The sequence below is a fragment of the Vigna unguiculata genome, chromosome 2, assembly GCF_004118075.2.
Source record: "Vigna unguiculata cultivar IT97K-499-35 chromosome 2, ASM411807v1, whole genome shotgun sequence".
NCBI lineage: Eukaryota > Viridiplantae > Streptophyta > Magnoliopsida > Fabales > Fabaceae > Vigna > Vigna unguiculata.
The window spans coordinates 2,300,063-2,325,815 of record NC_040280.1 but is presented as its reverse complement, the minus strand read 5'-3'; the positions used below and the strand labels follow the sequence as shown (position 1 = coordinate 2,325,815).

The 25,753-nt window shown below is 35.1% G+C and overlaps 1 protein-coding gene across 14 annotated transcripts; it reads left to right on the top strand.

Annotated features, from left to right (window-relative positions):
* Nucleotides 1–472: 472 nt before the first annotated feature.
* On the top strand, nucleotides 473–24,766 carry LOC114173946 (ENHANCER OF AG-4 protein 2-like). Of its 14 annotated transcripts, none has more exons than XR_003602637.1 (15): nucleotides 473–949; nucleotides 1,333–1,409; nucleotides 3,043–5,001; nucleotides 5,133–5,586; nucleotides 6,601–6,709; nucleotides 6,860–6,972; nucleotides 12,061–12,227; nucleotides 13,123–13,690; nucleotides 13,780–14,277; nucleotides 14,487–14,578; nucleotides 14,668–14,800; nucleotides 15,063–15,267; nucleotides 23,082–23,201; nucleotides 23,710–23,779; nucleotides 24,069–24,766. XR_003602637.1 is itself a non-coding variant. In XM_028058644.1 (12 exons), the coding sequence occupies exons 1-11, from the start codon at nucleotides 839–841 to the stop codon at nucleotides 14,756–14,758; spliced, it is 4,218 nt and encodes a 1,405-aa protein (XP_027914445.1). In that variant the 5' UTR covers nucleotides 473–838; the 3' UTR covers nucleotides 14,759–14,800; nucleotides 15,063–15,347. The 14 variants fall into 14 exon arrangements, 3 of the variants coding, with proteins under 3 accessions (XP_027914445.1, XP_027914444.1, XP_027914447.1); XR_003602635.1 differs by having other exon boundaries at nucleotides 23,082–23,249; XR_003602644.1 differs by having other exon boundaries at nucleotides 473–919; nucleotides 23,082–23,779.
* The last annotated feature ends 987 nt before the right edge of the window (nucleotides 24,767–25,753 follow it).

The following is a 25,753-nucleotide window of genomic DNA, read 5'->3' as shown; positions in this document are numbered from 1 at the left end:
CTTCATCACCACCTCCATTTTGTTAGCAAAAATGAATAAATAACTAATCATTTATTGTGTAAATTCTCCTTAAATTATTTATTATCTTTAGTAATTACATTTGGCATTGGTAAGAGAAATTTTATCATCTATTAATTAATGGTGTAACTACTTTGAGCTAAATCAATAAACAATAATTTTTTTTTATATTGAAAAGAGAATACATCTTTTATGGTATTAATCATTGCTTAAAAAAAATAGTTATTTTTAAAATATTTGTTGAAACCCTAATACAGGGGTGGACAATAGTAGTAGGTTAGGCCAAAAAAATTAACAATTCTACATTAAAACTAAACTCTTATATTGTATGGAAATTCTATATTTTTGTAATTGTTGTGACGAAGAATAGCAAATTAAATAATAAATAGTTGCATTCATGGGTTGGGTTGAGATTCATACATATCATGCAATGCTATGCAAGTGCAACACAAAGGGTCAAAATTGAAAAGCAACGTTCGGATTGAAAAATAGAGAGAGAAAGAGAAAGTGGCACAAAAACAAAAGAGAAGAAGGATCATAAAAACCTTCCCATTTGCTTCCAAATACTATACTCCTTCCTTCCAAAGCAACGACACTCTTTGGAACCAATTCGCCGTTCTCTCTCTCTCTCTGCATCTCTTCAACAAGTCTCAGATTCTTTCCCTATTTATCTCGCCGCCATTGTCAATGCCGGCGGCCTCTCCGTGTGCGCCGCTGCTATAGCCGGAGATTCTGCGGCGGAGATTCTCGCGGCGGTTCCGTCGGATTTTTCTAGGGTTTTCTGATCGTTCGGTTTGCGCTCCGTGGCATCAACGCCCTAATGCCTCCGCCGCGCCGACGCGGAGCGAACAAGGCGAAGGCCAATGGTCACTTGAGGTTGGGCGATCTTGTGCTCGCTAAGGTTAAGGGATTCCCGTATTGGCCTGCCATGGTGCGCTGTCGATTATCGAACTTTATTTTGCGGATTTTCTTTTTCGAATTTTTTGTATATTTTTCAAATCTCTGTTATTCGATTCCGCACGGATGGGTGTAGTTTCGAGAAATTTTTCGTTTGAGGGGTTTTTGCATTCTTGGTAGGGATTTTCTTTTCTTTGAGTGGGTGCACGTGCTTTTCATTTTCTTGGTACTTCGATTGATCTCTGATTTTTGTTTTCTCGTTATATAATTTGTAGGAGTGTTATGATTATGCTTCATCTCTCTGTTTTTGGTGATTTTTCTGTATTGTTAAATTGTTAACTAACTTGCCGTTGATGTTGAATTTTCGCTTATTAGTTAATGCCGAGGTTACTGATTTTGTTTATTCTGTATCTTCAGATAAGCAGGCCTGAAGATTGGGATAAACCCCCTGATCCAAAGAAGTATTTTGTTCAATTTTTTGGGACCAAAGAAATGTGAGTCTCTTATTTTAATTCAAGCATTATAGTTTACCACATGGTTTTAAAGTGTAGTTGCGGCCCATTGTGGCCAATGTGGTTCGCAATAGCCCCTAAAGCTGTTGTGGCTACCACCGTAGCTGAGGCATTGCAGCCACATCATGCAATGTAGTCCACAATTTTAGCAATTTTAAACATTACATTAACAACGTGTGAACAGATAGGTTGTGAAGTTATTTAGTGGATGTTCATAAACTCTTCAGTCGCTGATAATGGCTAGGTTGTCAAGTAATTGAATGAACGTTGGCATATTAATAGAAAGGCCAGACTGATGTCATGAAGCCTCCCACTCACATAGGGCAGGTCCACTATGTTGGTCTATAGTAGAGGCAACCTTACCTGATTCCATGATCCGAACTTGTGGTCTCTGGGTCACATAGAGCTAATTCCAAATGTTGCACTCAGGCTCTCCGTAATGATGAAAAAGAGAAAAATGGTTATCATATGTATTAGCACAGGAGTAATAATAAATGTTAGTGGACAGTAATGTTGTTCAGAGCTGGAAAAGTAATACAAATGACTACTGGAGTTTGGAACTAACATCCTGACACTTTTTGGCTCACAGTTTGTCAAGTGGCTGTCTATTCTAATCCCTTTTGGTTATGATTATTGCTGGATGAAGCCCAAATACACAATTCTGCCACACTAGAAAACTAGAACACCCTAGATTTTCTATGGCCTAGATATGTTAACACAAGTTCATTAGAAAACTATATATTTTCCATATATGCACAATGCTTGTGAAAAGACATTTATCATTTCTCATTAATGCATGACCATATCAGTAGATGATAATCACAATCTACAAAAGGATGCTTGTGATCATTAAAAAAAATTTAGCCCATACTCCTACCCGTATCAAAATATATTATTTGTTCAGTAGACATGTCCCCAAAGAGTTGTTCCAAGCAGTAGCATCTTGTAAGAGAGGAGGAAAGAAATTGATGGATACTATTAGTAGTTAGGTGTGTGCTAATTAGGTTAGTTGGGCAGGGTGAGACGGTAGAAGAAACAAGGCATATAGCATATATATATAATAGAATCAAGAGCTTCAATCTCAATAACTTTCAGAGTTTGGGTTTGAGCCTAATTGAACCCCAAAATTTAGCTCATGAGATGAGGGTTGCTCCTCACTTACATGCACTAGTTTGGGAAAATCTCTACTCAGTGTGAGATCTTCAACACAACTCAACTTTAACTTTTAATTTTGATGCTTTAGACTTGTTTTGATATGCTACTATGTGCAAGTGTGGGCAGCACTAGCTTTTATTTTATATTTTAAATTAAATTACTGTTTTAATTTAAGAGCACTTATTTTTCCATCTTCTATTTCCTTTTTGAGTTATTTTCTGTCAACAGCAAATGTGACTCATTTGAAAAACATGGCAACCCTCCCTTGCTTAAGTCTTAAGCACACAAATAGGACAGTAGTTGTGTATATACAAGGTCAAGTAATTTGTTTTTTTCCAAATACCTGAGTAATTTGTTTTTATGATATCTATTATGCTACTTATTTTACATTACTGTTTGTTGTTTAATTAGACTGATAGTCTTGCTTTTATCTTCTTACATTGTGCCTTTTCTTTTGTAGAGCTTTTGTTGCCCCTGCGGATATTCAGGTATTCACCAATGAGACTAAAACTAAGTTGTCTGCTCGGTGTCAAGGAAAGACAAAGTATTTCACCAAAGCCGTGAAGGAAATCTGTGCAGCATTTGAGGAGTTAGAGAAACAGAAAGCTAGTGGTTTGAAAGAGGACACTGATGATTCACATATAGGTTCGGGAACTCCTGTTGTTGGGGTATTGGCTCACCCAAAGGATGCCACAGATGCTGTGGTACTCAATGTAGAAAAAACTGACACATATGTGGGAGATGTTGGCTCAAATTTGGAGCAATGTACACAGAAATGTGAAGAAAGTGGTAGCCAAGATGCAAAACCTTCTCTATCTGGTCATCCAATTGACGGTTCGTCTCCAGTGTTGTCTCCTGTGATTGAAAGTAAACCATTAATTGGTGAAGAACTGAATAACCACAGTAGCAAATCTGGCCTGGACAAACAATCATGTCGTAAAGTTGAAGACTCTGATATTGAGAATGTGTGCAATGTTAATGACTTAAAGCAAGCTGATTATGTACAGAGTGTTTCTACAAATGGGAACAACTCAAGAAAGATTGTTAGTGGCTCAAGAAGAAGCAAGATTGCAGATGATAGGAAAAGAAGTGGTGAAATTAGTAGAGCAGTTTTGAAAGATGAAAGTTGTGCAGGTTATGCTGGTTTTTCCAGGTCTGGAGAGAAATCGAAAGATAAAAAAAAGGGGAAAGATTCATTTTCTGTTAGGTCAGATTCTCTAGATGCTCCAAAATCAGACACTGATATTAACGGTGGAAGTAAAAATAAGAACTTGCTGAAAGTTAAAACAAGTCTTAAGGTTAAAAAAGAGTTACAAGAGAGCTTTGAATGTTCTGAGGCCGAGAGAAAAAAACCTCTTAAGCATAACAAAACCCAAGTTCATGGAAAACGTAATTTGGGAACAAATGAAACCTCACATGCTACCAAGAAGTTGAAGTTTATGGATAACAAAGACAACAAGACTTCAAAGTCTCTCTCGGAAGATGGAAATAGTGTTTTGCCTAGCTCTCCTGACAAAGAATTCAAACAAATAGAGCTGAAAAGGTCTACATCACGTTTGAAATCAGAAAAAGGTTTGCCATCAAGGGGTCAGATCAGCATTGTAGGTTCTGATGATTCTGTTGGTGAATTACTGCCTGAGACAAAACATCGTACCCAAGTCCCGCAAGCTATGCCTGATTCTGCTAGTGTTTCATCTGGTGGACATACAGAGATAAGTTCTCTTGGTTCGAAAGGTGACACAAATAATGTTGCAATTAAGCAAGTAAAGAGGAGACGAAGAGCTGTTTGCGTTTCTGATGATGATGATGATGATGAACCCAAGACTCCTGTTCATGGAGGAGCTGCTAAAGATATTAAATCAACTTCTTTTGTTTCAGAGGTTATGAAGAGCAGTGATACACTGCTAGAAAACACTGATGTTACTCAGCTGGCTACCAAAAACCTTAGTGCACTTGATGATATCCATTTTAAAGAATCCACTTCTGAATTACATAATGACAATTTGTCTATTGGGCATCCTCAAAAAGAGACTGATGAAGCTACTGTTCAATTACCTCATAGTCCTTGGAGATTAGGTTCAAAGCAACATCCTCCCAAGGTGGTGGATAAATTGAGGTCCATCTCTCCTGTAAATTCACCTCGTTCTCTTCATACAACAAAGTCAAATGCTGAGCAAAATAAATCTTCCAAACGTATGCTTCAAGTTTCCAGTAATTCTACACATAAGAAAGTTGATAACGGGTTTTCAAAGAATTTAAATAGCATCAGCTCTTCACCGAGTCAGATCACTACTCATAAAAAGAAGCCTGCATCTTCAGCTGAAACTTCTAAAACTACTCCAAAGGCATTATCACAGGCAGTTGAAGTTCCTGTTACAACTGAAAATTTAAAGGAATTTGATGCTTTTCCTGTTGACAGGTACACTTTTTTTTTTAATTTTCTATTTTTTCTATATTTATTCTTTTTTTTTTTTTATTTCCACTTTATTTATATTATTATAGCGTTGAGGTGGGCATGGAAGAAAAAAGTAATCTATATTTTGTTTCTAGGACTCCAGAAACTGCTAAGAGTATGAAGAATCTTATTGCAGCTGCACAGGCGAAACGGAGACAAGTAGCTCAAGCTCAATGTCATCCTCTTTCCATTTACTATACTCAAGGGGGAACACCAAGCCCCTCTACAATTCAACCATTTTTGTCTGCCTCAAGTAATATTGAACAGGCTGATTGGCAGGGAGTTCTTGAAAACCCAACTTTGGCTTCTCCATCAACTAATGGCTATCAATCCATTTCTCTAAATGAACTTGGTGCTGTAGAAAATGAGGAGAAAAGAGTTAGTCCAGTGCAAAAGGATGTAAGGGGATCTCTAAGTGGTGGTACTGATGCCGCTATTGCTCGTGATGCCTTTGAAGGAATGATAGAGACTTTGTCTAGAACTAAGGAAAGTATTGGGCGTGCAACACGTTTAGCTATTGATTGTGCTAAGTATGGCATTGCCAATGAGGTATGCTTTTTCATATCCTTTCTATTTCTAAAGCAATTAATCAGATAAAAACTTTATTCCTTATCATCGACATCAAGTATGAGTATAAGATTGCTTTTAGTGTTCAAAGATACTGTCTCAACATTAGTTATTGCTAGCTCTGTTGGAGTGCTTTTTTACCCGTTGGTATACCATAAGTCAGTATTGTCACATAGGTGAATGGGTAATCTCAGCTAATATAGAAAGCTAACCCAGTTTTTGAAAAATGAAGTGTTTTTTGAGCATTGCATTATTATTATTATGATGATGATGATGTGATTGTGTGTGTGTTTAAAATTAAACTGTTATGTTTCTTGTGTGTTTCTGTGTTCAATTTGTACTTGTAGAATATGGCAATGCAGATTTTTGTACATTTTAAGAATTGTGATGTGAATATATATTTCTTTTAACAATGTAAGGCTTGTACAACTACTTTTTTCCTATTATGCGCATATACAATATGCATATTGGATACATTATGTATCTTAAATGATTATATGATATAATATGCTAAAAATATACAAGATACATAACATATAAGATACATATCTTGGTATGTATGAAAATTCATAAAACATAATAATAGATATATGATTGAAATTCTACAAATCTTAAGAACAATAATATCACAAAAATATGTCAATCATTCTCATCTAAGTTATTTCCTATTATTAAAAATATAATAACACTATCAATCTCATTCTTTCTGGACACCATCCATAATGAGAACAATTTTCATTATTGATTTATCAATACAATAGACAATGCTTTCATCTTTCTATATTATACATGTTCATATGTCTCATTTAGTTTTTGATTTTCATAAATTAGTTTTTAGGCTTGGATACTTCGTTGTATGTATTGGTGAAGTATCCAAAAGAATCAATGTCAAATACATATCAAAATAGACATGTGAAGAAAATTGAAGTGCCAATTTTGGCATCAATCTGATTGCTATTTTACTTGTAGTGGACTTATCTTGAAGTTTATGTTCAGGTTGTTGAACTTCTTATCCGAAAGCTGGAAAGTGAAACTAGTTTTCATCGTAAAGTGGATTTGTTTTTTCTTGTTGATTCCATCACCCAGTGCTCGCATAATCAAAAAGGTGGGAGTATGTACTTCAAAGTACACTGTTTAGTTGCATTTATTATGGCTGTGTCTGCATCTCCCTTTTCTCTGTTACCTACAAATTTGCAAGTCTCGGGTAGTGTCTTTAATGATAACTTTGAACTGTAATCATAGATATACTTTTCAGGCATTGCAGGAGCCTCATACATCCCTACAGTTCAAGGAGGGTTGCCACGCCTTCTTAGTGCTGCTGCTCCCCCTGGGGCCAGTGCTTCTGAAAATCGTCGTCAATGTCTCAAGGTAAGCATTTTGTCTGCGAACATAAATTTTATTTGAGATGAAAAAAAAGCCAGTATGAAAAGGAATATGATTATACTTCAAAACAGAACATTAAAATCAAGAATGCAATGTCCACACTTAATATATCTGTATCTGTATATGAATAATGTGAATTGCCTTGAAACAGCTACAAATGCTCGAGGTAAGCCATAAGTACTATTACGATCTGTCTTGCCAGACTATTTTTAATCACTTATAAACTACTTAAAGTTAAATTTATAAATAAAAGCTTTAAATTTAATTTTGTAGTTTGGTATTTTTGTAACTTTTAAGCTTGGAAGTTACTTTTAAGTCAAATTTTCAGTGTAGCGTGACTGTAGACCTGAAAAATTGGAATAAAGAGGGAGAGGGCAAAAGTTTCTAATATTTTCTATTTCTTTTAAAAGCTTATATATCTTTATTATTTTCATTAAAAAAATACTGTTTTGGACATCCTTTTTATTTGCCTAGCTTCTCCTTCTAAGGAAAAGAGAAGCCTAAAATGACTCAGCCAAACACTAGAGCAATCAAAATGGGTAGCCCGGTCCGACCCGGCTCGACCCACCACGAGTTGATCATTTAGTGAGCCAACCCAACCCGGTTCACTTATTAGTGAGCCAAAAAAATTCGAACCCGACCTGACCCACCACGGGTTGATGGGTTAAACGGGTTGGTTCACTAACTCACTTAACTAAAAAAATAATTTATTTTTTTTTTCAGTCAAAACTAAATTATAATTCTAATTAAAATCTAAATAAACTTTAATACAATCCAAATACAAATCAAAATCACAAAAATATAAATTATCTATGTGTTGGCTAAAAAAATAACCTAACATGAGCCAAGTGCAAAGTTCAACTTAACAAAAAACACTTGTGTGACCTTTTATTTGCGGTTGGTGAGCCAACCCGGCTCACCACGGGTTCAACCTAAGTGAGCCGGGTCAAAAATCAATCCGTATTGAAATTTATAAAAAGATTTCAACCCAACCCGACTCGAACCCGTGGTGAACCGGGTTGGCTCGCGGGTTCCAACTCATTTTGACAGCTCTACCAAACACTACCTACTACCTAGTGTTTGATATGCTCAGTAAATTGAAGAAAAGTGATAGAACTGGTGTCAAAACAGTGAGAATTTAATTTATTAGAGAATAACAGAGTAAGATTTTCCTAAGAAATTTATACAATAATCTTGGGAATTGAAGAGATTTGGACCCACTTCTCACAGCCTTTCTAATTTTCCAAAAGTTCTCAGACATCATAAGGATTACCTGTATCCCCCTTGTAGGCCTATCCCCCTTCTTCCTGACATAAACCAGCTTGATCACAGGCCCACCATCAATATTTCCTCCCAAAGCTCTCAACTTGTTCTGCAGGGGAAATGAAGGAGAACTGTAGTGAATATCAGCAAACTGTTCTCAGTTCTCACGAGGAGGAAGGTGTTCCCATTTTATAAAGACATTTATTGATCCCTACTTGATATCTAACACATTGCTGGCAGAGATAGATTACAACTTGGACTCCTTGTTAAAGCTGGTGCATGGCTGGGCCACTGTTGATATTGCTAGCACTCTTTTCTACCTACACATGTGCAAAACTGGATGAATTCTAGTTTGATCAGGTAGCTCCAGATTTCATGGATCTTTCCAATTCTTGGATGATCCAATAGGGGCCATGATAATGTGGGGATAACTTTGCATTCCTCATGCAAATATTTTGTAGTCTGTATGGCTTCCGTTTGTGTTGATGACTTCTTTATTGCCATCCATTTGTTGATGGAAAGAAGTTCTATAATTAAGCTTGGTGTCTGCTGATCTAAATGATTCAGATCAAAGCTAAGGAAGAGTTGATCCTTATTCATGACATTGTCAAGGTAAATTATTATGAAGCCACCTCTTATGATAATGTGGGGATAACTTTGCATTCCTCATGCAAATATTTTGTAGTCTGTATGGCTTCCGTTTGTGTTGATGACTTCTTTATTGCCATCCATTTGTTGATGGAAAGTTCTATAATTAAGCTTGGTGTCTGCTGATCTAAATGATTCAGATCAAAGCTAAGGAAGAGTTGATCCTTATTCATGACATTGTCAAGGTAAATTATTATGAAGCCACCTCTTATTCATGACAAGGTAGTTCCCCTAACTTGTCTTATTTGTGGTTTCTTTGGGAACCGCTTTAATTGTAGCCTCGAAGGTGGTGTTTAGTCCCAGGTCAACTAGTGATGGAACCCCAAAAATGTGTATGGAAGTGGGTAGGGATGGCAACGGGACAATTGTGGGTTTCAGTTTTCCATTCCCATCCTTGAATAAGAATTGTATTCACATTCCATACCCAACATGTATGAAATTTGTCCTATTCTTATCGGGTAACGAATATACCTAAACTTGCTCTCTTACTGTTGCAAATATTAATTAAATAATTTTTTGCAAAAAAATAAAAATCAAAATAAGAAAAACATGATATTATAAAGGATTCAATTTCAAAAGGATATACACATTTTCCTTTCTCCAATGTCAATTATCAAAAAAGAAGTTATAGTTGCATGAATCTCAAGTTAGAGTATCTAATATCAATCGGATATTGGTCAAATAATTATAAAAAAGTGTAAAAATGATCAAATGTGTGCCTAAATTACAAAACTAAAGACCAAAGAAAAGTTAATTTAAGTTTTTTAGGTTACCTAATAAACATGTGTTTTAGTAATTTAAAATGAGGACGGGTTGGAGTTTTGGGACAAGACAAGGTGACTATATACATACCCATCCATGTTCCTATACCCAATTTAGAAAATTGGGTATTTCCTTATCAAAATTAGGACGATTCGGACCATATGTGGAAAACAGATTCATTTGCCACATCCCTTGAAGTGGGATCTTCCACTAGGTGGCACCTCTCATACAATCCATTAAATCCAAGGTAATTATGATTTTGAATTCAATTTCGGAATCAAGTATAGTAAGCATAGAAACCAATGATGAGCGTAACTTTGCTTGTTCAAGTTTTGACTAAATTAAAAGATGGGTATGGAACCCATATCTCTTCAAGTGTTGAATCATTGACTTAAGAACAAGAATGGAATGTAAATAATTAAGCAAATTAAATGAAATCAAAGAAATGGAGAATGACACTACTTGAGATGACTTAAGATAAGTGAGAGGAAGAATCACCACTTGAACTCAAGGGAAGACTACTTAAGAGAAAACATTGCCCACTCAAGAAATTTCTTAATTTTCTCGCAATTCTGAAAAGAATCTTATTTTATTGAAATCTATAAATCGATGATGCAAGGGTGCCTTACATAAGAATAGCGCTTGCCTATGAAAAGGTCTAGAATATTCCTAAGCTAATGTGCTCTACACATGTGCTACCTTGGTGCATAAAAGTCCTAGAATGTTCTCCTTTGGCACCACTTGCACATGTTTCGTTGTTTGGTTTGAGTGTTAAAAATATGATCCAAAATCATCCATAATTGGCGTGCTTGATGCCATGCTTCATATGCTTTTGTGTTTGTGCTTTCAAGGTTCCTTTGCCTACATGATGCATCATTGGATACATTGTTGGACTTTCAATTGATGTTGGCAATTAAGGTTCACAATTTATGTGCTCAATTTAAACCCAATTAGAAATCCTATTCTACGATTGTGCTTTATGTCATGCTTCCCATGCCGCATTGTGTTTTTGCTTTCCATGTTTCTTTGCTTTCATGATACATCACTTGGATACTATGTTAGACCTTCCATTGATGTGGGCAATTATGGTCCATAAGGTATCTATGTGATCAATCAAAGCCCAATTAAAAGTCCTATTCTACAATTACAAACAACTCAAACAAGCCTCAAGGCTCAAGAGTCCAAGAAATACAAAAGTAAGAATATAAAGACTAGTTTTTGTGAGCAGCAAGATTTCTAGTCATGTTTGTGATTCTTCCAAAATGTCCTCACTCCTTTTCTTCTATATCCATGTACTCATCAACTAGAAAGATATGGCTTAGGTAAAGCTTATGAAGCTTTGACAACTCTCACCTTATAAACTAATTTTAGAGTTAGTTTAAGTTTTAACCCAATTTCTTTGAGAAACTCATTTATTTTGACAACTCCTTTACTACAAATGTGAGATATCCTTGGCTGATAAAGGGTGCATCAAGATGAAGAAATTTGCATAGTTAGAAGAATCAATGAACCCCTACAAAAATAGGATCCTTGACCTTGGCTTTAGGAAGGCCATTATCTAGATGCATAGAGCTCTTTTTAGTCACCAGATCTTTAGAAGTCTTAAGAAGTGGACTTTCAATCAAACTGAACCCTACAAAACTGGTTTTTGAGGTGAGGTTTGCATCCACTTATATACTGTAAATTTACCGTATCACTGGTCAATGTGAGATCTCCAACACACACCCTTGATGCTAAGGCATATTCATATCGAGCATAAGACTAGATATTTCTGAGTAGTCTGATAGCAATTCAATAGCGGTGACATGATAGACCAAAAAAACAATCAATCTCACTAGGATAGGTTTTTTAAATATGTATGATATTATCATATGAGAAGTGAACTTTAAGCTTAATTCAATCCTATAAAATCAACTTGTAAAGTATTTGCTTTATCATTGGTCAATGTGGGATCTCCAACAAGAAGAAATGGCTCTAAGGATCACCACCAAAATTTCCTAATAAGTGGGAAGGTACCACAATTTCTTGCACATAGGGAAAGCAATGCAAGAGGAAAAAGACATTATTATTGTACTCACTTGTGCCCACAAAACAACTTTTAGCAATTGATACTTTGGACTAATTTTAGTGATAGAGAGAATAAAAGAATGTTCTCATACCTACCCTACCTCAATTGTTCGCAAAAGAGAAATGTGTCATACACATACCGGGGTTAGACACCATAATTTGAGGATATTTTGTAGGATTATCTATTACTTGATTACAAGTTTCTTTATTAGGATACAGTCAAGGGTGGTTTTTTATAGGAATGTTTTTGTGCCAGTTTTTGGTAAGTGGGTATACTGTGTACACGAGGGATATTAATTTGTTTGTTTTTACATTTGTGTGTGTGGAATGCAGGTTTTAAAGCTGTGGCTTGAGAGGAAAATATTTCCTGAATCAGTTCTTCGTCGTTACATGGATGATATGACAATTAGTTGTTCATTTAGGCGTCCTTCTCGTGCTGAACGTTCTCTGGATGACCCAATTAGAGAATTGGAGGGCATGTTTGTTGATGAGTATGGAAGGTGTGGATGTTTTTATTTCATTGATCTTATTAGCTTGGAAGTTCATGTTTTGTATCGAATCTCATTATTCTGTATTGTTTTCTTTGTAAGAGTCACTTGTTATTTCTAGACTATTGGTCTATCTTAAAGCAAGAAGCTATTGTAAATGTTAGATCCTTAAAGCAAGAAAACAGATGCAGCACAAAATGGAATATATCCATTTGGACATATTGTATATCAATGAGCTTTACAGTATAATAAAAAGAAACAAGTGGGTTGAAACTAGTGTGATTAATCTGTATTTCAAATTGCATTTTGTCAAAATTGTTTTGAATAAACAATCTTGCAGGATTTTCTCTTCTGACCTACTCTGACTTAAAACTAACTGTAGATTCTTGAATTACATGTTGATTGTAAATGTAGCAGAAAGATCCTGGTCTTGTTGCAGTGGACAGCATAACTAGACCCCAGTGCTAGAGGAATGATTTAGGTGGGAAGTAGAAGACAAGAAGGAGAGAGAAGAATAACAGATCCTAGAAACTGTGAACTGCACTTCATTATAATTTCACTGTCTAAAATGTACTGCCACCCTGCTTTAATTAGTAGCAGCTATCTTGCAGCTTACCATTATAAAATCCTGGCTAACAATAGGCGCCCAACTAACCAATCAAAATTCTTCTCTTATTTATATTTACGCACCATACCACTCTAATTACCATTATGGAAACAGGAAATTGATGGAACATATTTCATTTTTGTTTCTATTTGCAGTTTCCTATTTTATATCACTCGACTTGCAATTAATAATATCTGGATTTTCTTCGATTTATGAAATGCAGCTGTCATTAGTTGTTTTATATTCTATTGGTAAAGCTTTCTAATTCTAATTCTTCTTTTATATTTGGATGTGTACCAGTAATACATTTAAGCTGCCTGGCTTTTTATCTTCTTGTGTGTTTGAAGAAGATGAGGACAATGATTTTCCAAGTAATGCATCTCCAGCAGATGCCATCCGCATTTTTGGGGATTCAGAAACTTCTACTGTTACCCCTAGTGACAAGCGCCATTGTGTCTTGGAGGATGTGGATGGTGAGCTGGAAATGGAAGATGTTTCAGGTCACCTCAAGGAGGAAAGACCTTTATTACTGAACAGTCCTTCTGAAAAGGATTCTCAACATCAGGGCTCAGAAAGGATTTTAGTTCCAGCTTCAAAGATTTCTGCTGAGATACCTGATGATATTCTTGAGGGCTCTCCTCCTTTGCCATTAGATTCACCCCCTTCTCCACCACCTTTGCCTTCCTCACCTCCACCTCCTCCTTTGCCACCCCCAAGCCCTCCACCTTCACTGGTTCCTCAATCATCTGAGCCTGTTCAGCCTCCACTTTTCTCCCAGACAATAGTGCCACCTCAGTTATCGCATCAGTCATCACCATTGTCAGGGTTTCAGCAGAGTGTACCTCATGATTTTAGTGGCTCAACCAATGTAAGATGTTTTGGCTTTCAAATATCACTGGTTTGTTTTGGATTTGTTTGCTTTGATGGTTTTGACAAATGGAGTTGTCCTCCCTACAGGGCAACCAAATAGGTCAAGTGGCTGGAAATTCTTTACCTGGAAGTCACAATAGCTCAGTTGTCAAGAATGAAATATTACAACAGCCATCTGCTTGCTTTCCTCCAATGGCAGGCTGCAACTCTCAAGAACCCTCTGGTTTTAACCCTCCAAGGCAGTTAGAATATGGACAAAATGATATGTATCTAAATTCTCAAGGCCCGCAACCTAATATGCAATTTCAGCCAGCTAACCCACCATTTGCTCCAAGACACGTGCATCCTGCCCTACCCGAAAATTCATCCAATCAGTACTCATATCCAAAACCTACAATTCCCCAGCACCTTCCACATTCTTTCCAGCCCCCCTTCTCATTGCCATCAGTTCCAGATGCCCAGAGGCAATTTGGTGCTAATGAGCAATGGAGGATGCCATCAAGTGAATTTATAACAAATAATCAGCAGGGTCTATGGATTGGGAGAAATCCTTCATGTCCTGCTCCTCCCTTTGGGCAGGAAGGTATATTCAGCTTACTAAATCCAACTGATTATTAAAGTAAAATATTATTGATGCTTTTTTGCTGTTTAGTTAGTTTGTATTTCCTATTCTTGAATGTTTGTCATTATCTTTGGCTTTTCACGAAGGCTTGCATCCATCTATTTTTAGTATTTCTGTGCTGTGAGATACAACTGAATGTTATAAATGCTATTTTAATGATGATAATGACAGGTTTTTTTCGGCCACCACTAGAAAGACCACCAATAAACAACGTAGGTTTTCAGCATGCAAATCCTGGCAACATACCTACTCATCCTATCACAGGTAATTTTGTTATTTTGCATTTCCTCACTGTTTTCTTGGTTTCCCCTTTTGAGCTTCCAATTGTTAATAAACTACATTTATGCATCAAGATCATTAATTCCTTCTTCAGGACATGGTGTTCCTCAGATGTTGTCCTGTAGACCAGATATACCTGCACTTAATTTTTGGAGGCCTACCTGATGCTGATAGAAATATTGTAAAATTCATCTGTACAATTGGTGGGTAAGGATTGGCCAATGGATTCATATTTGTAGCTTGTTTGGAATGTTTACATATTGTTTACGTTAAGAGGGAAATTATTTTGAATTAATGATCATTATACCGGCCTATTCGTGGACTCAGTTTCTTTCATGATAAGAAATTAGGTCATTATATATGTACTATTCTTTTTCTAAGTTTTTGGTCAATTTTTATTCTGAAGAAAAATATTATTTCTTAGTTCTCAGTTGCAGTACTGAATGATGATTGTCATGCTACCTTTCAGTGTTGATGCTTGTGGATCAACCATCGAGGTTACACATTGTGGTTTGAAGTTAGATTCACTTGTGTAGAACATACGGACAACTACCCCTGAGGAAAGTTTTGAAAACTTGTGGAGGATTTTGGCAGGACTGTGTATATTATAATTTTTCCTGACAATGTATCCCAAGAACATTTGCTTCCAAGTTTAGGTCCTTGTTTCTGACTTGGTTAGTTTGTCTGTTCTCATCCTTTGTAATTATTACATAAGATTGCTCTCTTTATATTAAAATCAGTTTCATGCACTCCATTTAAACTGCAATAGTGGAATGTTAATTCTAGCCATTGTTTTCTCTTTTCAAATTTTATTCTCTTGATTCTTTTAAGTGTTTTGCAATTTGAAATGTTTAGTGTCTTTCATCTGCTTCAGTGTCTGATCTGTCAGTATGTATCAATTGAGTTATGAAGCACTTCAATGATACCAATCTTTTAATGCATTGAAAAGAAAGAGTGTGCTAACTGATGGCAGGTGTTATTACTTTGTTTTACTGGAATATTATTGCTGGGTATTTGCTCCATTTAAAAATTGAGTTAATTCAATTTCGTTCATGCATACTACCTTTTTCTCCTGCTGTGCTCCCTGCAATTATCATCTTAGAGGACCAATTCAGATCTAAACTTAAATGATATTCAAATTTTGATTTAGAATATTGCCCATGATGCCGATACTAGGAAACAATAAATAGTATAGGTTGAATGTGTGTGCAATATTCCATAAAAGTTGCTGAAAAGAAAATTTAACCAGGGTATGGGGAAGTTGTGATAGTTTGTGGTTCGGGTAGTGCCCATTGGTTATGATTCGAGTAGGAGAGCACCTAAGCCAATGAAGGCCTAAAGTTTGATCTTTTTTATTTTGACTTAGAATTATAGATCTGTTCCCAATAAGGTTAGAGAATATTGGAATTGGGACACACACACACATATATACATATGTGTGTGTGCGAGTGTTTGTATGTATGTATATATGCATTAGTAATGCATAATTTTAATCAAAGGACTAACTTATTTGTTAACCTTAGTTGAGAAACCTTGTAAGATGGAGTAAACATAAAAAATGATTTCTCATTAAAAATATTTGGTTATGTGAAAAAGGTCATCTAACGTAAGGTTGAATAGACTTGACTAAGACCCCAAATATTAATGTACTAAACAAAAATGTGACATAACATGTAGGTATGAAAAATATGTTTGTTTAATTGACAAGACTACCCTAAAGACATAATTGTAGATAGACAAGAAAATAGATGTAATTTTCCAAACTATGGGGTGTCTAAGCGGCTAATGAATATAGGTAGGGGTGAACAAAATATGTGGATCCGACCGCACCTGCCCAAACCAAAGAAGAAAATAAGCAACGGGTCAGTTTTACCCGGATACAGCTTAAACGGATAAATTAAAATGGGTAAAATGGGTTTAATTGGTCGGATACAAATCTGAGTAAAAATATTCACGAATATTTGACCCGACTCGTGCATATTATTTAATTTGTTATGAAGATTGTGAAAGAACAATCCCTGGATTTACTTTTCCAACCCAATTCTCTCGTTCAACCACCCCCACCATCCATGTGCAATCCTCACACCTGCTCTTATGCATGAAAATGAGATAGAAAATACTGGAATATCACAAAACACAAGCCAAATGGAAAAAAAAATATGGAGAAATTGTATCGCGATCATCGCATGGTTGGTTTGGGCATTGGAGAAAACATTAACATCATTTTTGTGTCTTTCTCTCCCTTCACCCTTAAAATATGAACATCAACAACATCGATGAGGACAAGAACGTTGGACCCTAAAACTAGTCCCTGAAAAGTGTCAAATTTCTATGATAGAAACACTTATTGAGAGAATGAAAGAAAGTAAGAAACCCCTAAAAATCAGAACTTGATGAAGTTCCAGATGAAGAAACAGGGAGAAAAAGACATAGGAAGGAACAAGAATGGAAGATGCAATTGGACATATGATTTTGAATAGTCAAAGTGCAAGGTGGATGACATGAGGGCCAAAGAAACAACAAGAGATTGGCAAACAACTTTGTTTCTCCAACTGCTTGGGAAACAAATCCTTTGAAACTCTCTTGGAGAAACAAACCCAAGATTCGGTTAACTCATATCCATCCACAGATAACCGAAACCGAAACTACCTCGAATCCGTACAACCCGAACTATTAAGTGGTGGGATTCGGTTTCTTATGTGACACATTCGGATTGGGCTGGATTGGTGTGTTGGGCCCTAATCTGGTCCAACCTGATCGTTACTCACCCCTAGGTAAATGGGGCTTTTGCACCCAAGCCATTACAACTGCTCTTAGGCATGGTTATTCCTAGAAAGTGAATTTAAGCTTGATTCAACCTTATAAAACTAGTTTGTAAAATGAGGTTTACATCTACTTATATACTATAATTAGCCATAACTCTAGTTCATGTGAGATCTCCAATACATTTTGTCATGCAGATGACTGAGCATCTCAAGTGTTTGAGTAAATATTTATGGGTGGTCCGAGAGTGGGTTACACAATATGTACACCAAGTCTTACTAGAATAGACTTTGATATCATCTTAAAAAGTGAACTTTAAGCCTAACTCAACATCAAAGTCGGCTTGTTAGCTGAAGTTTGCATAAACTTATATACTATAATTTGGTCATATGTTTAGTCAATGTAGATCTCAACCAATTATCAGAAACCAAAGTTTTGGAATCATCAATGAGAGATGATTTTCCGCATTTGGTTCTTACAAGCAACAAGGTTATCAAAGCCCAAAGCATGACCAAGGTTATCAAACTCGAGAGTCTATGTAGACTCGTGAGAGCTTCGTAGACTCAACTTGCAGACTCGACTCGTAGACTCGTAAGAGTCTACTTCATCTGAAAAGTTGTATATAATACCATACAAATTCAAAATTTCATCACCACAATTAATGCATAAAGTAAACAATAGTTCAAAAATTCTAAAATAACTTAGTTCAACACACATGCCATAGTTATATAAGTTCAAAGTACACCAAATACATAAGTTAATACAAATGACAACATAAATAACTTCAAATTTTTGGCTCCAATCATCTAATTATATCATCTCCAACATCATCATCTTCTTCATCATCTTCTCCATCACCATCAGGCTCTTCCTTAGATGATAAGTGTGCATCATCAATATTGGCATCAAAAACTATATTATCAAGATCAAATGCTTCTAAAGTAGCATCAACTGAACTTGGCCCAACTATGTCAACATTTCCCTCGTCACCTTCACCTTGAACTAGCTCAATCCCAACATTATCTCCATCTTTCGTTATCCATTCATCATCAGACTCAATATCATCAAATGGGACCAACTGTTTTCCTAATTTGTTTACTTTTGAGCTTCAAGTTGTACATGAGATAAACCAAGTCATTCATCTTTTTCTGATGCAAACGGTTTCTTCTTTTTGTGTGCACCTATAAACAATCATGAAAGTTTAAAGGCCAAATAATAACTTAATAAAGTTGACTTACCATTTCAAATGAACTCCAATTACGCTCAAACCCAGAAGAACTGCAAGTTAGCTTCAACTCTGGAGTTCCATCTCCAAACATGTCCTCCATTCTCCACGAAGCATAATATTCCTACAATCTTTTGCATTTTCCATTGAGAAAAGTCCTTTTGCAAAATGAAACTCTATAAGCTGCAAATTAATTTTTTTCCTTTCTGCAACATCCTTGACCAATCTTTTCATGCATTCATACAACTCTTCCTTTACCTCAACATCATCATTTCTAAATTAGGTTCATAGTGCATGTGAGGGTGAAGGTAATATGCAGCTGCATGCAAAGGTCTATGAAGCTGATTATTCCATCTCTTATCAATTATGTTACAAACTGGTTCATAACTACAATGATGCAATCATGCAATGTTAGAAATAATTACACAAAATAAAGAATGACAATTTAAAAGAGATAAGGTATATAAATATCACCTTTTCTTAATATTATTAAAATTAAATTTGATCTTCTCTTTTGTAGAATCCATTTCTTCCTAAATGAAACCCATTGTCGGTTTTACATCTGAATCCACTAGTTGAAGGACCACCATCAAAGGGGCAGCAACTTTGAGACAAGTGGTTACATTCTTCCTGAATCGGCTATCTAATACCACATGCTCAATTTTAATCCCTTTTATTGAAGTTCCAAATTTGCTTGATTTCCACTCATCAGAGTTAGAGAAGCTCATTAACGATGCTTTCAATTCATGGAGACATGTAAGAGTTAAATAAGATGTGGCAAATCTAGTCATACCTGGCCTTATTAAGTCTCTACCTTTGGTGAACTTCTTTAGCATGCTAATTAGCATTTCTCTACCATAAATGTAGTTAGTGATTCTTCCCTTCTTGATAGTAGTTTGATGGACCTTAATGTTTCTCAAAATCTTCAAAGATCAAATCAATGCAATGGGCAACACATGGAGTCTACAAGTGCTCCCGTTTTTTCATCAATAACTCCACAAATTTGCAGCATTATCGGTAACCACTTGAACCACATTCTCCTCTCCAACAAATTCCACTACATCATCCAACATCTTAAACACTTTATCTGCAGTTTTTGAGATATCTAATGTATCCAATGAATAAAGAAACACAGTCCCTTTAGGACTATTCACTAGAAAGTTACAAATTGAACGTCTTTTCTTATCAATCCACCCATCCGACATGATTGTGCAACCGGATCTTTTCCACTCCTCCTTAAACTCTTCAAGGATTACATCGGTTTTTTGCACTACTTGTTTCAAATTTTTTTCTCTAATATCATGATATGATGGAGGTTTGTAGCCAATTCCATATCTTCCAATCATTTCACACATTTTTGCAAAAGCAGGATTTCTAATAACATTGAATGGAATGGCACTTGTGTAAAAAAATTCAGCCACTTGAGCATCAACTTTTTCTTTATCCCCTTTCTTGTGCAACTGATTTAAAGTAGATTGAACACCTTGACTGAATTTTTCCTTTCCTTTATTTTTGAACATCATACTACTGCTACTTTGATTTGTATCCACCTCTTCAATATGCTCATCATCAAACTCATCAATTGTATTTTGTCTTTTTTCTTTTTTGAAACATCCTTAGCCTCTGCCACAACTTTCATCATTACAACTTTCACTTCTTCAGGAACTGAGGCACAAGGTTTACAATCATATCTATTACCTGAACGATAAACTAGATGATAAACTATGCAACTATGAAGGTTGAATCCAAAACTTCTTGATAAACCCATTAAACCGTACTATCTGTTTCTGAACCTGTTTATCTGGAATACATAATGCTAGGTGAGATAAACTTAGAGTGCTTAAGAAAACTAAAATAAATAACTTTTATCATAAATTTCATAACCTGATTTTCAAAAGTTTTAAACAAATCATATCTTAATTCTAAATACATAACTAAAATGGAATACATGAAATTGTAAGGTGTGCTTGTCTCTAAAAAAATTCTCTTGATCTAATGTTGAACTCAAAAACTAAAATCCTGCCTTTTTTTTTCTCAAACTACTCGTGAAACATAAACCACTCTTAAAACTTTGGCTTACTAGGAACTATGTTTCAAATTAAACAGAATGATAACTTTCAACAACTCTCAAAACATATTATGCTCAAAAGATCTCTGTATGAAAGAACTAGATTTAAGAAAAATAGAGATTTTAGAAATAACTCGTAAGGAAGGTTTGAAGACAACATATATCTTTAGAAAATGGTTTTAGGGTAGAAGTTTCGTTACCCATGATCCTTTATTTCTACTGGGTCACATTTCACACCTCAAATAAGTGAAAAGACGGAAATAGGAGAACCACTCACCTTAAAAGGAAAAATGATCGTTAGAACATGAAGAGGAGGAAGAAAAGAGGTGATGGAGAAGCAAGGGAAGGTGATGGAATGAAGAGTCTTGTGACCCCTGTGCCCTGGTGGTAAAGAAACCTTTTTCTCTCAGTTCTTGGCTTCTTTCTTTGCCAAATGAGAAGAAATCAACTTAGGGCTATTTATACCCAAGTCACACATATGTCAATCAGCTTAGTGGACCACAAACGGTTTAGCAAATGCACTCTCGAACGAGAGCAAGGTTTGAAATTAGTGCATTTGCTGATCGCATTTCAAAGCATTGACTTCCAAAATCATCTGCAAAATTTTGCTGAGCGAAAACGAAATTGTGTTTTAAAGAGGCTAAGTTACACTGCAACCTAATACTCCAAACAACAATTTTGAAAGTTACAACATACATCGAGGTGTCATCTTACAACTTTAAGTCTACTTTAACATCCCAAAATCAGTTTAATAAGATGAGCTTTATCTTCACTTAAATAGTCAATATGAGATCTCCAACATTGTTGAACCCACTCCTTGCCATTTTAAAGCATTGTGATTTCCATTCCATTTAGAAACTAAATGCTGAAACTAGTCTAGATATAGGCAGAGATTTGGTGATGCATGTTTGATTCTTTTTTGTTCTCACATGTTGTCTACCTTAATACGCTGGAGAGACCTATAGGCACATCATTCTTTACATGTGTTACCAGTTTTTTGGAGTTTAGGGATAATCTGTCCTGTTTTTTACATTGGTTGGGATTCTGAAGTTTGGGAACCTTCCAGTGGTATGGGAAGCTCTCGTTTGTTTTCAAGAGTTGTTCGTTGTTTTTGGAAATTCATATTTATAGTCTTTGGACACTGGGTTACCTGAAAGCTGCCCTTTATATTTGGGATTGTCGGTTGTTGACCTTTTTTATTGGCATTTTTTAAATTTACTGTTTTAAGTAACACTTTTATGATCATGCTGTCCAATTACGACTCTTCTGCATTATGCCGGCATCTGCATGTGGATTCAATGTAAAACACTAGCACATTATTACAGTTTTGGATCATAGACTGGTGTAAAATAAGATTATCCATTTCTTGTTGGGAACCCATTTGAAGAAATTTACCATGTCACAACTTAGTATTATTTGGATTACATGAATAACAAAATCACAGCTTTCTCAGATTGGTTCTTTAGGAGATAAGGACCCTTCATAGGGTAGTTCCAGGAGTTCTGTAAGCTAAATCACTGATTTTGTCAAGATTGAGCCAGTATCAGAGGCAGTAGAGACACTGAGCATACACATGATGATAGTTTCTTTAGAATGAGATGTGAATTTAACCAGGATGTCTTCTTGAATATAAAGTTAGAGATATTACTGTTTGGCACAACTAGAATTCCTTCTTGATCTAGCTCATTCAGGAACTTAATATTTCTTCTGAAGTCACAACTTCAATGACAAATGATATAGAATTAACACCAATAACATGTTGAAGATTTGTCAAACTACAATCAACAGATATTTCCCCTTATGTGTTGTATAAGACTAGTTTGGAAACAGTTTTCAAATTACTATTTTTTGTTAGGCAGCTACCATCAGTGATGATGACCGATTTCTCCCGTTACTAATGGATGAGACATGGTTTTCTTATTGGCCTATAAGTGTTTGGCTGAGTTCCTTCTGATATAGAGGTTGCGCAGCTTGCGTTTTTTTAAGTTTGACCTTCTTGAGCTAACTGCTTACTTTTTGTTTCTCTGCATTGAACGATAATCTTATCCTTTTGGAATTTCCTTTTCTGTAATAATATTTCCCTGCTTTTTTAAAGGTTTTGAAAAAGTCACCTTTTATGATTGCTAAAATATATGAAACTTGGCCCTGTGATGTTTATGGATTTCATGTTGCTTGAGCTAGGATTGCTCGGTAATGTGTATAAAATATTAATTTCCTGGGTTAGGATTGTGTTTGGTTTGTTTTATATGTTCATATTTAGTTTCTATGTTGATACTTCTCTTTTGTTTCAAGTTTTAAGGATTTTGTGAAGAAATAGAGAAACAAGATTAGATTTTTTCCATTTTGTTAACAAATCCTTTTTTGTGCTTTATGAATAAAGCATCATTTGACAATTAAAACAAAACGAATCTGATACATCACATATCCTTCAGATCTACGTGGTGTTGAAAGGGGAGAATCATATAAAAAAATTGTGGGAAGTTGTCATCAAAGAGCATTGCTGTAAAATTCCAACACGCCGATTTTCTATTGATTAGCTGATCTCAGAAATGGTATTTAATGCGCGTTTCATATTCTGCTTCTTAAACTTGTGGATGAAGGTATGAACACTGTAATGTTAATGATCATTACATTAAGGGTTTGTTAGAACACTTACAGGTTAAGAAAATAATAAGGGAAAATAAAATAACTTCTTTATAAGATAAAATTAGTTTATACATTAACTAATTTGCAAAAAATGGTCTTATGTTAGCCTTTTTGAAGCCTAGTTTTTAATTCCTGTATAAGTTAGTTTTAGTTTATAGGATTTTTTTTTCAATTTTCTTTTCTTGGAGATGTTTATGGAAGAATTTGTCCGAATAAGCTTTAAAACTATGACGATGTGTGCATGTTTACGTGTTTTTAGTAATTACACCTCAAGTAAGTGACTTTAAAACGCATATAGGAAAAACTTAAATGCAATATAAAATGTTTGTTTATATGCTGAGAAATTTTACAGAATTAACGAATTCTTTAGACGTCTTAATCTATTGCACCTTTATTTATTCATGGATTTTACAGTTATTGAGAAGAGCAGGTACTTTGAAGTTTTGCTTTAGTACAAGCGCTCATCGCCATTGCTTAAAAACAGGTTGAACTTTTTCTGTTGTGTTTTTCTATCATAACATTTTAAATTCAGGCATAGCCGTATTGATTGCTTTGCATGGATTGTTCCTTGAAATTGTGAGTGATTGTAGATAGGACAGTCATGCCGTGGCTTTGGACTGCGACACAATCATGGACACTTTTTACCTTGATGTCATACTCTTCAGTAAAATATATAGTCCTATTTTTGGGTTCAAGCACGTTATAATGCTTGATTTGTCTGTTAAACTTTCTATTTTGCTGAAGAGGAATTTTGAGTAACTTGAATATTTCAGGTTTTTGCGTAAGCGGAGATGATTGGTTTACCTCTCAGGTTTACAATGTGGATTCTGAACAACGAACAAGTTTACCTAACTTTTTCTGGAAAAAAGTAGTCACTGAATCCGTTGCTGTGAGACACTCAGACTCACATTGCATCCAAAACTGTAGATCTTCGAACTAGATAGTTGACATGGCGGAACATAATTTCTTCTTGTATTATACATACAATTTCTATGCGGCGACATTTATAAGGATGGTTCTCATGAAGAGCTCAAAAAATTTCTGATTGGCACATTACAATGTTTAGATAGATGTACTGTGTAGCACTGATGCATGCACATCTTCGCAGATACCGAAGAATCTTGAAGAAAGATCTTTTTGTACTGTAGAAAGCATTTCTGATGTTTGGCATTCTGCGTTCCCCATCAATGTGATATACAAGGTTGATCATCAGTGCTAACACATAATATTGTGGCCTCTATCAACTGATCAAGCACCTTATCTCATGCTTTATTATCAGAGTTCATTCTTAGGGAAGATAGCAGAGATTGTTGGTATCTGATTCTCGACTATCATACCAAAATTGTAAGAGGGTTTTTCTTATTTGAAGAATCCGATTTCTGTTTTCTTTTTTCTTTAATGACGAAGAATCCAATTTTTAAGCATGACAAAAGAAAGCCTGAGGTTGGTCTCTCCTGGGACCTAGACACTTTACATTTAACTGTCTTTTTAGGGACCAACTTCACTAACATAGTTTGAGAATTTTTTGAATTTTCATTTATAAATTATACTTGAGTTTTTTTTTTTTAAAGTATATGTATTTATCTGAATATATTTAGTCTTAGTTTGTTAATTAATATTTTTACTTAGATGAATGAAAAGGATTGGTATTTTTATGATGAATTATTCAATTAAACTTAATAATTGAAGTTTAAATGAAAGTGTCCATAATTGAAGTAATAACTTTTTACATTTGTATTCTTGAATAAAAAAATAAAATTGAAATGGACATCAAAAAAGAAAAATCCTCCTCTTTATATATAAATTCTTTTATATATAAATATAAATTCTATCAAGCATATCTCATTGTGTTTTAAACTACTGAATAAAATATTATATATGATAGATCAAAATAGATAATGGAAAGATTGATATAAAAATATTAGTACACTTTGCTCACACAATTAAGTGATCATCGTCTAGGAAGTAAACAAACACAATAACACAATCATCACAAAGTAAGCTAATATGAAAAAAGCTATTTTGGTAAATAATAATCGTGTCACAAACTTCATACAACAATCAAATTACATTATTAACTGATTGTATCATAACAACAAATGACATTGACTCTATTATCTGGATACATGCAATGGAATAGATCTCTTGGCGGCTTGCACCTGTGTGTGGTTCCCAAACTCGATAGAGTTTGACCTTAATGGGTTATTATCCAACCGCTTGCAAGGTAAATCTCCTTCATGCCTAAGACTTGATTGAGTCCAATGGCTATGACCTCCTTCTTCTCTTCATTACATAACTTATTCAACTTTACTTGAATGTGAGTAGTTATTAGAAAAATAATACCAATTAATAATGAATCCTTATGTCATTATATACACTAAATTACCATTGCTTAAAACTTCCCTTGAAATTCTAGAAACAATTTCTCATACCACACTTGTAGATGCATATATAAATA